This window comes from Canis lupus, chromosome 11 (genome assembly GCF_048164855.1).
Source record: "Canis lupus baileyi chromosome 11, mCanLup2.hap1, whole genome shotgun sequence".
Classification (NCBI taxonomy): Eukaryota; Metazoa; Chordata; class Mammalia; order Carnivora; family Canidae; genus Canis; species Canis lupus.
Window position 1 is genome coordinate 71,685,660 of NC_132848.1, and position 15,818 is coordinate 71,701,477.

At 46.4% G+C, this 15,818-nt stretch overlaps 2 protein-coding genes across 3 annotated transcripts; both read right to left on the bottom strand.

The window, feature by feature from the left end:
* Positions 1-40: 40 nt before the first annotated feature.
* SNRPG (small nuclear ribonucleoprotein polypeptide G) lies at positions 41-10,417 on the bottom strand. 2 transcript variants are annotated; one of them, XM_072768738.1, is made up of 4 exons: positions 10,291-10,417; positions 6,776-6,798; positions 5,797-5,921; positions 41-252 (listed from the first exon to the last, which is right to left on the bottom strand). In XM_072768738.1, the coding sequence occupies exons 1-4, from the start codon at positions 10,320-10,322 to the stop codon at positions 202-204; spliced, it is 231 nt and encodes a 76-aa protein (XP_072624839.1). In that variant the 5' UTR covers positions 10,323-10,417; the 3' UTR covers positions 41-201. The 2 variants fall into 2 exon arrangements, with proteins under 2 accessions (XP_072624839.1, XP_072624840.1); XM_072768739.1 differs by lacking the exon at positions 6,776-6,798 and having other exon boundaries at positions 10,291-10,315.
* Positions 10,418-11,108: 691 nt separating this feature from the next.
* Positions 11,109-15,358, bottom strand: FAM136A (family with sequence similarity 136 member A). The gene is made up of 3 exons (XM_072768737.1): positions 15,195-15,358; positions 14,536-14,676; positions 11,109-12,729 (listed from the first exon to the last, which is right to left on the bottom strand). The coding sequence occupies exons 1-3, from the start codon at positions 15,279-15,281 to the stop codon at positions 12,541-12,543; spliced, it is 417 nt and encodes a 138-aa protein (XP_072624838.1). The 5' UTR covers positions 15,282-15,358; the 3' UTR covers positions 11,109-12,540.
* Positions 15,359-15,818: the final 460 nt, after the last annotated feature.

Below are 15,818 nucleotides of genomic sequence, written 5' to 3' on the forward strand. Positions count from 1 at the left end.
AATACTCAATTTTCTACATTCAGAATGTCTGAGAAAGCAATTTTGACTATTATAAAAGTTTATTTAACAAAAAAGTTCAATATGAAAATGCGGGTGACCTGATTTTTTTTTTTTTTTGATTTTTATATTGTAGTAAAACAGGTACTATGGACAGGGGACATGTGGAAGCAGTTTTCTTCTTCTGATGAACACACCCATTGTTTATACTCGTTCTAAGGCTTCTAACATGATGATGCTATTTCCTCGTATTACCTAAAAAGAAAAAATTAGAACACAATTTATTTGACAGACACTGATGAAAGAATTTCCACAAAATTCATGGTTTTTTAGTATTAAAGATCAGTTTGTGAGTTTTCCAATCCACAGGGACATTAAATCTTAACCATGACAAGAAGCCAGTAGCCCCCTTTTAATAAAATGTATACTTTTTAGACTTAAGACTAACAAGTACCCCTTTGAGGTGTAAAGTTTCCAATGACTCATTTCACCTTTTTTTTTTTTTTTTAAAGATTTTATTTATTTATTCATGAGAGACACAGAGAGAGAGAGGCGGAGGCACAGGCAGAAGCAGGCTCCATGCAGGGAGCCCGATGCAGGACTCGACCCCGGGACCCCAGGATCAGGCCCTGGGCTGAAGGCGGCGCTAAGCCACTGAGTCACCCAGGTGTCCTCATTTCACCTTCTGAAGTCAAGTAACATGCCCATCTCTGCCCCAAGGGATCCATAAGTCAATGGGAAAAATACTTGGAACATCAGGTTAGTGATGTAAGATCACTTAGGGAACAAACTAGGATGGAAGTTGTGTAAAGTATGCTTTGCGAAGATGGCATTTTAGTTGGTTCTTAAAAATGGGGTAGAATTTTGACAGGAAGACCGAACTCAAAATTGAGATGATAAAGTTTAAGGGGATAAGGAAAGAATCTAATTTGAATGTAGTAGAAAATCATGACAGGAAGGAGGAAACAGTCTGTACCCACTCTTAGAAGGCTCCAAGCACCATATTAATGTACTGGGAGAAATCATGAAACCAACAATAAACCGAAGTTTCACAGTTGAGGGAATAACCACTGCTCTGGCATTCAAAGAATGGGAGAGCCTAGGGACAGGGAAAGAAATGATAAAGAAAAAGCTCTAGGACCACAGTGCCTCCCAGAGTAGTGAGGAAGGGTAACTTACGAGCATAGGTGGAAAGGTTGGTAACCGAGCTCAAGATGGCAGAAAAATAAGTCAGACTAGAAGGCAAGGGACTGTGAACCTAAGGAGCCCCTGCGAACTGCAGGTCATGCTGCAATCAGAGCAGGTCAAGAAGAGCTGGAAAGGTGAAATATTCGAAATGGAGGCATTCTGCTTATGATTCAAAGCAAGTGAGCTATGCCTGCAGGCAGCTGGAGTAAAAAAACCGACAAAACCCCACTCTCTTTCTCCCCTCCATTCATTTATCACGTATACTGTTGTTGTCTTCCTCACACAACTGTCATTTCTAGGAGAGCGGGGCAATATTCCCAGTGCCGTACACTGGGGCAGGCACACAGAGGGCTCAGGAAGCACCTGTTAAATAAACAAATGACCCCGATGTTTACTGCAGCTGACAGAGGGAAAGGGAGGGGCAGTGTCGTGGGGCCTGGCAGAGACAGAGACGAACAGCAAGGAGTATGATGACGAGGCGGCCAAGGGCAGCACAAAGAGAGAATAAATAATGCCCTGAAAACAAGGATGGGGACTGAAGGAGCCTACAGACTTCTCCTCTTTCTCTACATTAGGGATGGAAATGAAAAAAGCTAAAGGGCAGCCCGGGTGGCTCAGTGGTTTGGTGCTGCCTTCGGCCCAGGGTGTGATCCTAGAGACCCGGGATCGAGTTCTACATCGGGCTCCCGGGAGCCCGACTTCTCTCCCTTTCCCTGTGTCTCCGCCTCTTGCTATCATGAATAAATAAAATCTTTAAAAAGAAAAAAAAAAAAGAAAAGAAAAAAGCTAAACAACAGGCTTACCTAGTTTTCAGTTTTTTTTTTTTTTTTTTAATTTTTATTTATTTATGATAGTCACACAGAGAGAGAGAGAGAGAGGCAGAGACACAGGAGGAGGGAGAAGCGGGCTCCATGCACAGGGAGCCTTGACGTGGGATTTGATCCCGGGTCTCCAGGATCGCGCCCTGGGCCAAAGGCAGGCGCTAAACCGCTGCGCCACCCAGGGATAATTCTCAGGGTTTTAATTCTTGGCTTACTTGCAACAGATGGTTAACAACACGTCCCACTGGCCAAAGCATGAAAAACTACTAGCCTTCTTTCTTATCTCTCCCTTACGTGCCCATTTCTCACTCTTTCCCTAGAAGGAGAATGTGGCAGGGAAGTTATTTCAGAAAACGAAGATTTTCAGATCTGAGGCCTTTTGGGGAATTATTAAAATACAAAATATAATGGTGTCACATTCATCATTTTCTAAAATACTAGGTATCACATACTTCTTTGCCTTCTATCAACATACATGAAGTAAGGCTAGTGGGTGGATAGCTCTGTTGTACAAGAATCTTCCTCTTTTCTCACCATGTTTAGGCCTAATTCTCCAAATCAAACTGGAACTATCAGGTCCAGAATTCCATACTGTCCCTTTTGTGCTTCAGTGCTAGTGCTGCTTGGGTTTTTAGTCTTTTTATTTTATTTTTTATTTATTTATTTATTTTTAAAGATTTTATTTATTTATTCATGAGAGATACACACACACAGAGAGAGAGAGAGAGAGAGGCAGAGACACAGGTAGAGGGAGAAGCAGGCTCCATGCAGGGAGCCTGACGTGGGACTCGATCCCGGGTCTCCAGGATCACACCCTGGGCTGAAGGCGGCGCTAAACCGCTGAGCCACCCGGGCTGCCCATTATTTTATTTTTTAAAAGATTTTATTAATTTATTTATGAGAGACACAGAGAGGGAGGCAGAGACACAGGCAGAAGGAGAAGCAGGCTCCCTGCAGGGAGCCGGATGCGGGACTCGATCCTGGGACCCCGGGGTCACGCCCTGAGCTGAAGGCAGACCCCAACCCCTGAGCCACCTGGGTACCCTGCTGTTACTCTTTTGACAGGGCACAGCTATCTAACACAGCACCTAAAATGGAGCAACAGAACCACAAAGCTAATAAGAACTCCTGAACTATGCAGCATCTTCCTATAGAATTTTTACTATATTCTTAGGGGAACTCTGGGGTGGAGTGGAATGGCAAAAGAGTAAGACAGAGGGGAGGCCACTGACAGCTAAGGGGATGCTTCAAAGAGGCTGAGACATCTATCATTAGGTAACTCTGCAGCTGACAGATCCTAATACAAATTCTCTCCCCCTCAGAACATGTTTTTTATTTAAAAAGATTTATTTTAGAGAGAACACACAGGTGGGAGGGGCAGAGGGAGAGGGGGTCTTAAGCAGAGTCTGTGTTGAGCAAGGAACCACACACACGCTCCGTCTCACAACCCTGAGATCCCAACCTGAGCCGAAGCAAGAGCGGGACGTTGGACTGACTGCCACCCAGAACACACCCACTCTTAACGCCACTCACAGGAGAGGTCATTTCAATGGCCTCAATGGGTCACTGACTTGGACAAGGGTGTAACAAAGCCAGTGTAATGTTTTCCTTTGCCAAATAACTTGTGAAAACAAGACTGAAACCTATTTGTTTCTCCCAATCTCAGAGAGACCATTCTTGTATTTTCTTTAAAATGTCTATTTATTGGTGCATCTACATGGCTCAGCTGGTCAAGCGTCCTTTCTTGATTTTGGTTCAGGTTATGATCTCAGGGTCCTGAGATCGAGCTCTGTGGGAGCCCCATGCTGGGTATGTAGCCTGCTTAAGATTCACCCCCTCTCCCACTGCCCTATCCCCCTGTTCTCTCTCAAAAAGTCTTTTTATTCAGGATAATTGATACGTTACCAGTTTCATTTTCTTTAAATATTTATTAGAGAGAGAGAGAGAGCGTGTGCGAGAGCGTGAGCTCATGTGCGCAGGTGGACAGGCAGAGGGACGGAAGTAAGAGTTCTTGCTCAGCTGGGCAGCTGAGGTGGGGCTTGATCTCTTGACCCTGAGATCATGACCTGAGCCAAATGCTTAACTGACTGAGCCACCTAGGCAGCCCCCGATTATTTCATTTTCAAAGTGTTAACTCAGCTGCAAGGACTACTGCCTACTAACACAAAATTTTTTTGGTCACACAACAAGCATCAGAGGTGGAAGAGCCAACCGCCTAACGTAGTAAGAAGGTGCCCATAACCAATTTCTGTGTAAAGAACAAGCCCAATAAAATTTAGGGGGGAAATTTCAAGAAAAACCCATGATTTAGGATCAGTTGCTTCTCAGACAAAATTCCAAAAAGTGTCACATAATTCTCTGAAGTTATCTTCTCAAATTAGAACTGACTTTTGGTTATCAAAGTCCTTCTTCAATCTTTAGCAAAGTCTGTTGATATATAAACTAAAAATCCAGTCTACCCTCTCTTACAATGAAAATTACTGAATTTGTAATAGGAAAGGCTAGAGAGAAATACTGGGGGTGGGTATTTAGAAACCATCTTTAGAACAAACTGGCTGATACTGATTTACCTATAGTTTTTTCATTTTCTCAAGGAGAAAGGAGAAGGAACTCAAGGAGAAAGGAAGGTCAATTTGCATAAAACTTGGGGGAGGGGAATCTCATATCTAGGGATTGATTCCAAGATCACTGGAATCACTGGATTTTGCAGCCCAGATCACTGATTTGCTTTTCAGATGAAAATGCGTTTGAAAGAAGCAATAACATACACTTTGGAAAGAGTAATTAAAAATTGTGAGGTAAAAAAAAAAATCAAGGCTAAGAATTAGGAACTCTTACCATCTTTTAGAGGTCTTTATGCTCAGTGATTTGCTAATGCCAAGTTGTCCTTTTTGATTTATGTTTCCCAAGAAACTTGGGATTTACTAACTTACTGGGCATATTGTCCTCTGGTGGTCAGAATGGGATTCAAAGCCTGCGTCTTGTTGATAAACATCAAAACCTTTCTCAGTAGTCATACCACCATGGTCTAATGAATATAGAAATGTTTGCTCCTATAATTAACCCAGCATTTGCTTTTTTCTTTCACATCAATGGCTACCCCTGCGATCATCCCTTGAAACTTTTACTTTGGCCACTTTTATTTTTTTTTTACTTTGGCCACTTTTAAATTTGCAGAAAACTCAGAAAATCTGGGTTAATTATACACACACCTAAAATCGAAAGGTATAAAGGTGGACTAGCAGATTTGCATCCCACATAGTTAGATGGGATCTTCATTTTAGTAAGATCTTCTGGGAACTCCTAAGCATGTTAAAATTGAGCATAATGAAGGACTGACTATGGACCTCTATTATAAAGCTCAAAAATACTTTCTACAGCTATTTCAGAGGATTCTGCATAGGATTCAGATCTAACCTACTGGTAACTGGGATGCTACCAGAGTTGAACGGCTGCCATATTTTAAAGTAAAAGGGAGATGGAAAATCTATCTTGCTTATCTGCCCATTTTTTTTTTTAAGATTTTATTTATTTATTCATGAGAGACAGAGAGAGAGAGAGAGGCAGAGACACAGGAGCGGGGAGAAGCAGGCTCCATGCAGGGAGCCTGACGTGGGACTTGATCCCGGGTCTCCAGGATCATGCCCCTGGGCCGAAGGCGGCGCTAAACTGCTGAGCCATCTGGGCTGCCCAATCTAATTTCAATTTAAGACAAGAATTTAATAGAAGGGAAGTTAATCCTTATTTCAAAATATGAAATCTCTAAGAGAAACCTTCCACCCTTACTTACCACCATTCCAATATTGTTCTGTTGCCCGCTAGTTGCCATCTCCACACATTCATCTATCACAAGATTCATGAATGGATCGAACCCTCGCAATATTCCTTGGACATGTCTGCCACCATTTAATTTCACTATAAAAAGGGAAAAAGTAGTTTAATAAAACTGAGCATTAAGTATCAACTATTGAGAATCAGGTGGAATAAAACTCAGGTACTTGAGATATATAAGCTTCTATCCTTACTATATGCCAAGCAGTGGACTAAACATTTCACATTTACTTCCATATTTAAACATAAAAACCCAAGTGGGGGGGATGGGGAGTAAAGAGTGCAGTGTTGTGATGAGCACCAGCTGTTGTATGGACCTGCTGAATCGCTATATTGTAAACCTGAAACTAATACAACACTGTATGTTAACTATTTTGGAATTAAAATCAGAAAAAAAAAAGGGGTAAAAACTAAAATAAACTTACAAAAATCCTGTCAAATAGAATTATTCTAACTTTTCACAAGGAAACTGAAGTATAGAGCTTCTTAAGAAACTGGTTCAAGGTTATACAGGTACTGTGGGCTAGGGCTGGATTTAAAGGGAAGGATGCTTACTCTGAAGCCTGGGTCTTAACCCCTATATATTTCAGGTACTGTACAGGTCAGATTTTTAGCCTTGGTCAAAGTCCTGTGCTTTAAAAGATAAAAAAGGGTGATATACTTTCGAATATCACAAAATAGGAAAATCCCATTAATTTTGTCTACGTGAGGGAAGGCTTATAGAAAATAATGAAAAGTCTACAGTATGTGTGCAATCTGTTACATATCAGAAATTAGGTAAATAAAATTGCATATAGTTTTTGATAAACCTGATTAATGGATGTGAATTAGAGGTTCTGTATGATTTAAATTCTTATGAAGGTGCTCCAAACGTTATATACTGCCAAGACACATGTAGAAAGCAACTAATTAAAAAACAAAAAACCAGAGAAACTTACATGATAATTTCTTGTCCATAAATCTGAAAAAGCAAAAGGGGTACAAATTACATGACTGATTTAAAAAAATTAAGTCTAAGTAAGCATAATAGTAGGTACAATCAATACGATTTGCTAAAATTGCACAATAAAAATAATGAAACTTAATAAAAAATTTGTACGATGGTGAGAGGAGAGAATACGGTACCTCATTTAGCTCTTGTACAATGTAATTTAGAAAGGGGCAAGATAATAAAAATGGAATAGATTTAGAGTACATTAATGTACACCAAACTAAGTCTTTATGATGTGAATTACAAAAACATTCTTGTTCAAGACTGACCTAATTTCTGATTTTATTATTTTCTTAAAAACAAAGATTTGTTTATATATTTTGGTTAGTACCAAAACCAAAGTTGTAAGGAAATTAGAAGATAATCAAACCATATCCAATTCAATAGCTATTTTATTTTATATTTGAGACAATAAGGAGTGTTGTTTTATTTTTTATTTTTATTTATTTTTTTTTTTTTAGGAGTGTTGTTTTAATATTAAGCATCATACTTAGGTGTTCAAGATATTCCTCAACACATAAATATTTTATAGCAAAATAAATACAGATTTTGAAGCCTTAAAAAATCTGAATGGGGAAATCCCATCTCAGCAGTGTTATGGGAGCATGAAGTCATGCAGTCAAACGAGTTTTTACCCCTTCCAGTTACAGGCTAGAAAATATGACATTTCATGCAATTTTTAAAGATTTGTTCAATGGCACCTGGATGACTCAGTGATTCAAGCGTCTGCCTTTGGCTCAGGTCATGATCCCAGGATCCTGGGATTGAGTCTCACAAAGGGCTCCCTGCTCAGTAGGGAGTCTGCTTCTCCCTCTACCCCTCTCCCTGCTCATGTTCTCTCAAATAAATAAATAAAATCTTTAAAAAAAATTTGAGAGAGCACTTGCAAAAGTGGGGTAGGGGCAAAGAGAGAGACTATCAAGCAGACTCCTTGATGAGCGTGGAGACCCACAGGGGGCTCCATCTCACCACCCATGAGATCATGATCTGAGCTGACACCAAGAGTTGGACACCTAACCAACCGAGCCATTCAAGCACCCCTGAAATTTCATGCAATTTTAATGTATGAGAGAATTCAAAGGTAAGTTAAGACACAGGCCTGGGGCACCTGGGTGGCGCCTCCTTTGAGCACCTGAGTTTTGGCTTAGGTCATGATCTTGGGTTGTGAGATGGAGCCTCAAGTAGGGCTCCATGCTCAGTGCAGAGTCTGCTTGTCCCTCTCCCTCTGTTCCTCCCCTCACATGCTCTCTAATAAATGAAACCTTAAAAAAAAACACCCCAAAATACGTTGTAGTATATATAAAATAATAGGATATATATAAAAGACAGCAAATAGAACACATATGAACTTATTTAGCCCTAAGTGAGATCTTGTTATTATCACTATTTTACAGATGAGGAACCAAGGGTCAGAAAGATTTTCTAAAGTCACATAGTAAGAAAGTTTGAGCAAATGCAAATGGTTCATTTTGGCTGTAGAATGGGATACTCCACACTAGCGTGTGTCATATTTGGCACCTTGCATTTCAGATGGAAGAGCCTGAACGCCGTGCCAACAAGTCTACACTTTACTGTTCAGATAGTCATAAATTATTAAAGCAGAGTCCAGTCATTGGCAATACCACCATGGCAGTGATTTTTAGGAAGTGGGATGGAGAATTTGGTTAGGTCTCAGTATCTCCACCCTGGCCTATTAACATCTGGGGCCAGGTAACTCTGTTGAGTGATGTCCAGCGCGTTGTACAATGTTCAGCAGCATCTCTAGCTTCTACTCACTAGCGGCCTGCCAGTAGAAACAGGCTCCCTACCCCACAGTTAAGAACCACTGAATTAAGCTAAACCAGGAGGAGGGCATAAAAGAGTAGAAAATATCTGTGAAGAAATAAAAGAGAAAAAAAATTGAAGGTCATTTTGGAGGATGGTCTCAAAGGAGTTCACGATACATGAGATCGAGAGATGAGAGAAATTATTAAAACCAGTTTCATCCTGTGAAATTCTCAAATATCTGTTAAGAAACAAAAGCACCTGTTAAGAAATGAAAAAGGTAATCTAAGATTACAAGTAGAGGATGGTTCTTTTGCTAAAAATAATTAGCATCTCACCAGTTCGTGAAGAACCCAGAGAATACTTCTAAGGTTTTGCCAAGTCGTCAAGGAAAGAGAGTTTTAGACAGAACTCCAAAATAAGTTGTATTTTTCTTAACGTCGGGCTCACGATGAACACTTCAACAGACCCAGCTAAAATACACGGAGTTCTTGCACAAAAAATGGCTTTGATACAAATATGCATTTCAATGTAAAACTATTTTTTTTCTTTAAAAGATTTACTTGAGAGCGAGAACCAGAGAGAGAGAGAGTGCGCGTGCGAGCGAGCAGGCGAGCAGTGGGGAGGGGGCAGAGAAGGAGGAGACACACCAAGCCGACTCCACGCTGAGCCCAGAGCCCACCGGGGCTGATCTCACCAGCAGATCAGGATCTGGGCTGAAACCAAGAGTGGGACCCTTAACCGACTGACCACCAAGGCGCCCCTAAATGCACAATTTCCTGGGCAGCCCGGGGGTGTGGGGGGGTGGGGCTCAGCGGTTGTGCGGCTGCCTTTGGCTCAGGTCGTGACCCCAAGGTTCTGGGATCGAGTCCTGCGTGGAGCCCGCTTCTCCCTCTGCCTGTGTCTCAAATAAATAATAAAAAAAATCTTAAAAAAAAAAAAAAAAAGCACAATTACTAAATACGGCTTTTTCTTGCAGTCTGACTCCTCCACGAGGCTGGCAGGACGTGACCCACGCACAGGGCGGACGGCTGTTTCACAAAGCGACCCCCGGGTCCCGTTCTCCTGTTCTGCGCTACCACGTGCAGAAATCCTGGGACTGCGCGGCGGACACGAGACGGAGGCACTCGGGAGGCCCTGCACACGCTCGGCCCAGCGTCCCCGAGCCCGGGCCCACGCAAGTAGGAACATCCGGTTTTGAGGGGATTTTTAATGGATGCAGGGAAAAAAAAACAACTTACTTTTCTTGGATTAAAAAAAAAGAAAAAAATGAACGTTCCCCCACAGCGCTGTTAACAGATCACGTGACATCCAAGTCTTAACTTCTGCACAAAATCAAAAAAAAATTTATTTTTTTTAAATTTTCATCTATTCATGAGAGACCCAGAGAGAGAGAGAGAGACAGAGAGACACAGAGAGAGAGAGAGGCGCAGAGACCCGGGCGGAGGGAGGAGCAGGCTCCACGCAGGGAGCCCGACGCGGGCCTCGAACCCGTGACCCCGGGTCACGCCCTGGGCCGCGGGCGGCGCTAACCCCGCTGGGCCCCCGGGCGCCCCGGAGGGAGATTCCGAGAACAGAGCTCAAGGAAACCGCCGCCCCGCCCCGTCCTCGCGCCCCGCGGAGCCGCTCTGCCGCCCCCCGAGCGGGGCGCCGGCGCACGGACGCCGCCACCCGCACGCGGCCCTCCCGCGTACTCACTTTTTCAGCTCGGGAGGGTGAGCCTTGCTCATGGCGCCGACTCGGCGAGCTCGCAGAGGCCTCCACACGGCTCCCTCACGCTCCCGCCGCTTGGCGCCTGACGTCACCGGCCCCCGCCGCCAATCAAACGCCGGCAGAGGTCACATTCCCTCCCGCGATACTTTGAGGGCGCCCCCGGACTTGCCGAACGCCCGCGAGTTTCCGGTTGCGTTGCCAGCGATTGGCCTGCATGGGGCTACATGGGGTGGGACTTCCGGTCGCCTCCTCAATTCCGTTTCCTGATTGGTGAAACTGACGTAAGGGCTGGGTCTCTAAGTCGTCGGCGCAGCTGGCGGATCCCTCGCTTTGCGACCTGCGCGGGTTAGCGTCCTCGCACGTGCCCAGTGCGCACGCGCTCGGGAGGGCTGGGCTCTGGTCCTGCCAAGGTCGATCAGCCTGCGGTGCCCCCGCATCGGGCGCTCTGCTCCTCCCTCTGCCTGTGTCTCTCGTTAATAAATAAAATCTTAAAAAAAAAAAAAAAAAAAAAAGACTTAGGCCTCGGTGATTCTGAGTAGAGGATGATTCTCCAAAATTCAGTTCCTCCCTAATGTCCAGGAATGGCTCTATTGAAATACGAATAAAAGACTGAGCCTCATTCTAGCACTCAAAATCCTACAGGTGGCATTTGCCCAACTTCCCACCTCTCGCTGCTTACAAGCAGCTACGGTCCCGAAATGGATGGTTTAGCCTTCCCACGGTTATTTTTACATTAATGGACTCTGAGTCCCAGGGCCTTAGCTTGTCCTGTTTTCCCCCATTTACAATGAACCAGTCCCGCGTCTGAATCACAGCGAGTTTTTACTCTTCACGACGTCTTCAGACACTTATTTTACACATTACAAAGAGAAGCATCCTAAGAAAGTTGTAGATTCACTGCTCGCATACGAGAGACGCCGTAGTGGAGGAAAAAACTAAACCTTATTTATTTTTTAAAACTGAACCACTAGGAAAATAGATCACAGCCTTGAGACACCCAACGCAGGCTATATCATCATTTCAAGTACTAAGTTGGTAAAAAGACAGTAAGGTCTTTATCAAAATGAAAAGGTGCTAGAGCTGGGGCAGGAACACGGCTTGCTGCAAAGGTCCTGGGGCAAGGGTGGCATTTGGTAATGGGGTGGGGGGTTGCCCCTCTTCTGCTTTAAAGGGATCACAGCCCACCCTTGAGTTGCCTACTTTTTCTCCTTTGACCTTCCTGTCACCAAGTGATTGTCTGACTAGGACTCTGTTATTTTGGGGGCAAAATAAGCAATACTGAGTTTAGGTTTTCATCCCATTCTGTTCCATAAAAGCCAGGTTTTTCCAAAGCCAGTACCTAATAACTCTCTTAATTAAGAAGACAAGAGCTCCTCCTTCAGTGTTCATTCCTGGATGCTGGTAAATGGTGCAATCAAAAACCCCTTTCCCTTCAAAAAGGAGAGTGTCACTGTGAGATTGTCCTGTCGCTCTGCTGCAGATAGCCTCGGGGCCCGTCATGGCAGCTGGCGAGAGGAAAGATCTGCTTCCCATACCCAATGGAGCATCACCTGTCATGTTTTTGCAGGGTCTCTCTCCTAGCTGAAAGATGGGATGTGTATTTCAAGAAATGCACACCCACATCTTGATGGCCAGAAACAGATAACCACAAGAACTGTTCAAAGTTCTACCTCTCCCAACTCCGTATCTTAAATCCATTTCATGCCCTTCTATATAAAAAACCAAGCAAAACAAAGACCCAGAAACCTTTTTTTTCCCTTCTAGATTAGTGACCTCGTGGATTTTGTTTGACAGCTTATGGAAAACGATTTGGTGATCCTTCTGGTAAACAGGAGGTTGGCAACAAACAGAAATACCTCTGCGCACACCACCAGATTGCAGGCAGGTTACAGGAACCTGCCAGCCTGTTGGTACCTGTGTAGTAAGAAGAATCTGGTGTTTTGCAGGGCTCTGGCTTGGTACAAGGGAGATCCCTACTGCCAGGACAAGCACATGAAATTTAGGCTAACAAAAACTCTCCTGTGCCATCTCTGACCCAAATTTTAGCACCAGTTTTTTCCACTTCACTTTCTAGGATTGAAACGTAAAGGAACCAGTGTCCAGAGGCAAGTGACACATGCCTCAAACTTGCTGCCAACCTTAATTTCTTCAGAAACGTCACTTAAAAGACCAAAAGTCTTGTTTCTTTTTAAATAGATTCCCGCTGTCAGTTCCGATGGCCAATTGAAAAGACTTCTATTTCCCAATGGACAAGAGAGACTCCTTCATCTTCTTGGTCATGGTTGGGATGAGGTGCATGTGGTCATCCACACACTTGGTCACACAACTCTCCAGCTGCCTCTTCACCTGAAGCTCTTTACTTCCTGCATCTATTGAATCTTTGGCTTTGTCATTGCAATGCATGGTGCACCGGGCCAGGCGGTCCTGTGGCAAGAAGGAAGAGGGTAGAGAAGGCTGAAAGGTTGGTCTCCATTTACCAACTGCTTACCATGTGTTAGGCCCCATGCTACCTATTTCAGCTTGACATATAGAATCTTGATTGAAATTGAGAGTGGTACCAGGAGGGTCCAGACAAAGCATTACAAGAAAGCAAATGAATGACTAAGTTTTTTTTCTTAAAAGATTTTATTTATTTGAGAGAGAGAGTACAAGGGGGGAGAAGAGAAAGAAGCAGGCTCTCCACGAGCAGGGAGCCCAACACGGGGCTCGATTCCAGGATACTGGGATCATCATGACCTGAGCTGAAGGCAGATGCTTAACCGACTGAGCCACCAGGTGCCCTAAATGACGGAATAAATTATCTAGAAGCCCCTCTCAGGAAGTGGGAAGTAACTAGAGGCTACTGCTGGTCAGCTATAGTTAAGAGCTAAAAACATTTTGATTCTTTAATATCTGTCTTCGCTACAGAAAAACACTCAGCAGATATTTATTATCTACTATGTGTCAGGTACTTACTCTTCTAATGCTGGGGAATATATTAATGAGTAAAACAGATAAAGTTCTTGCCCTCATAGAACTTACATTCCCAGTGAAGGAAGACAGACTAAGTGCAGATGCTGAAGAAGCAGTTGGATATTTGAATCTGGAGGTCACAAGTGAATCTGGTCTAGAGATATGAACGAATGTAGTTGTTGTCGGCATACAGATGATATTTATAGATGTTTATAGCTATAGCTGCTCACTGATTAGAGGGGGAAACCAGGAAAGGAGGCCAAGAAAGGGTGGCCAAGGAGAGAGGTGGGAAACCAGGGAGTGAGGAGTCTCAGTGCACAACTGAACAAACTGTTTCAAGGAGGAGAGTGAGCACTGCCTCAGTGTTGCAAATGGGTTGAATAAGGTGAAGGATGAGAAATGACCACTGGATTTAGCTCCACGGAGGAGAGTGGCCAGAGCAATTCTGACAGAGTGTAAGAGTAAGTCTAATTGGAAGACTAAGTGAACAGAAGGAGAAAGTCATTCAGCCGTTCAAGAATCCAAATGTCAAAGACCCTACCTATTAGCCGTCAAAGTGAACACAAACCTCTGTGGGCTCAGGATCTTGGATAAGTTACTCCTTTATAGCATCAGTAATTTTGAAGAATTCTGCCTCTCAGGCCATGAAAAACTGGCTCAGAAGTGGGCTGGGCTTTCTCCAGGCTCCAGGCAGGTACAGTCATAGGAAGGGAATAACGTGAGGTTGTGGCTACACTTTTCTTAAGAGAGAGATACAGTGGATACTTTCTGGCCTTAGTGGCCCCAGAGGGGCTTGTGAAGAAGGCATCAATGAGTCAGTGATCCTAATGCTTCCTATAAATGACTGCTCTTTAGTGACCCAGGGGCTGCCGTCTGGGTACAGCAAGTAGAGGCGGCCCCGTGTGGGTAAGTCTACAACATGATGGCGGGATAATGCTCTAATCTGCACCTCATGACTAGCCTACTCCACTTCCCTGGGGATTTTACTAGTTTAAGCATGAATTAATACATGTTTTATATATAGTGTACATACTGTATTTCATGTCTGTGGGTGAAAAAGGCTCTTGATCATCAACTCCTTTCACACCGTTTTTTCTATGGGAAATACTTTTGGCATTCCACCTCCAGGAGTTTTCCCCAAATGTCAAACCCTGGGGAAGACTGGTTGTCCACAAGACTGTCACCAAGACATTAAAGCCAACGGTTTTGAACAAATGCTTGTCATCTCCTGCAAAAGAACATCAAGGACTGGGGTCCTCTGCCTGGGATATTCCTCACCTGGAACTTCTCCAGCTCACTGGTCACCAGGGCCTGGGCTTGAGCCAGAGGCGCATGGCAGCGTTCAATGCACTGGTGCACCTGCTGCATGGACGCCTGGCTGTCCTCGCAGCAGCTGGCGCTGCACCGGAACATGAGGCCCTGGGGAGGGAGGGCAGAGGCAGAGGTCAGGTGGGGAAGCCTCCGCGGCGGAGGGGAGCGGGGAGTGCATCGCGGGAGCGTCCAGGCTCAGCGCTCTCCTAACAGCAGCAGGAGCCTAAGCCCACCCACGGGAGGTCACCCTGGGAGCCCCAGCGGGATGCCTCGCGGCCTTGCGGGGCCCGTCGGCGCCCGCTGCACGGAAGGCTGGGGGCGCCGCAGGTGGAGCCACACTCAGAGCAGGGACCTCTGGCCCGGGGTCAGAGGGCAGCAAGCTCGTCCTGTAGTTTCCAGCAGGGGGCACCGACCCACGAACCGGAGTCCAGCAGTGCCACGGAAGCGCCGCACCCCGCGGAGGGCCCGCAGGACACCCGCGGCCGCGCCCTCCCGGGCCTCGGGCTGCTCACCTGCGGCTCTGACCCCGGGCTGCCCTGGGGCGCGGCCGTGCGCGCGGGGAGCGCGGGGCTTCCAGGGGCTTCCAGGGGCGCCCGCCCTGCCCCCGCCCTGCGCCCGCCCGCTACCTGCATCTTCCTGATGTTCTCCCTCTCCAGACTCTTCACCATGGAGTCCACCGCCTCCTGCACCCGCAGCTGCTGCAGCTCCGCCATGGCGACCCCGCGCTGCAGCCCTCGGCGCCGGCGCCCACATGGGCCCCGCTCGGCCCGCCCCTCGCCGCCGCCGCCGCCGCCCCGCCGCCCTCCCGCCGCCCTCCCGCCGCCCCGCCGCCTGCCGCCCGAGAGGAGGAACTGCACGCCGGCCTCCGCGCTCCCGGCCCCGCCCCGCCTCCCCGCCCCCGGCCCCGCCCCCGCCTCCCCGTCCCCGCCTCCCCGTCCCCGCCTCCCCGCCGGGCCCCGCTCCCTCCCTCTCCCGGTCCCGCCCGTCCGTCCCGGCCCCGCCCCTCCTCCCGCTCGGCCCCGCCCCTCACCGACCCCGCCCCCTCCCACCTGGCCCCGCCCCGCCCCTCACCGACCCCGCCCCCTCCCACCTGGCCCCGCCCTCTCCCGGCCTGGCCCCGCCCCGCCCCTCACCGACCCCGCCCCCTCCCACCTGGCCACGCCCTCTCCCGGCCTGGCCCCGCCCCTCCTCCCCTCCGGGGCCCGTTCCCTCCCTCTCCCGGCCCCGCCCGTCCGTCCCGGCCCCGCCCC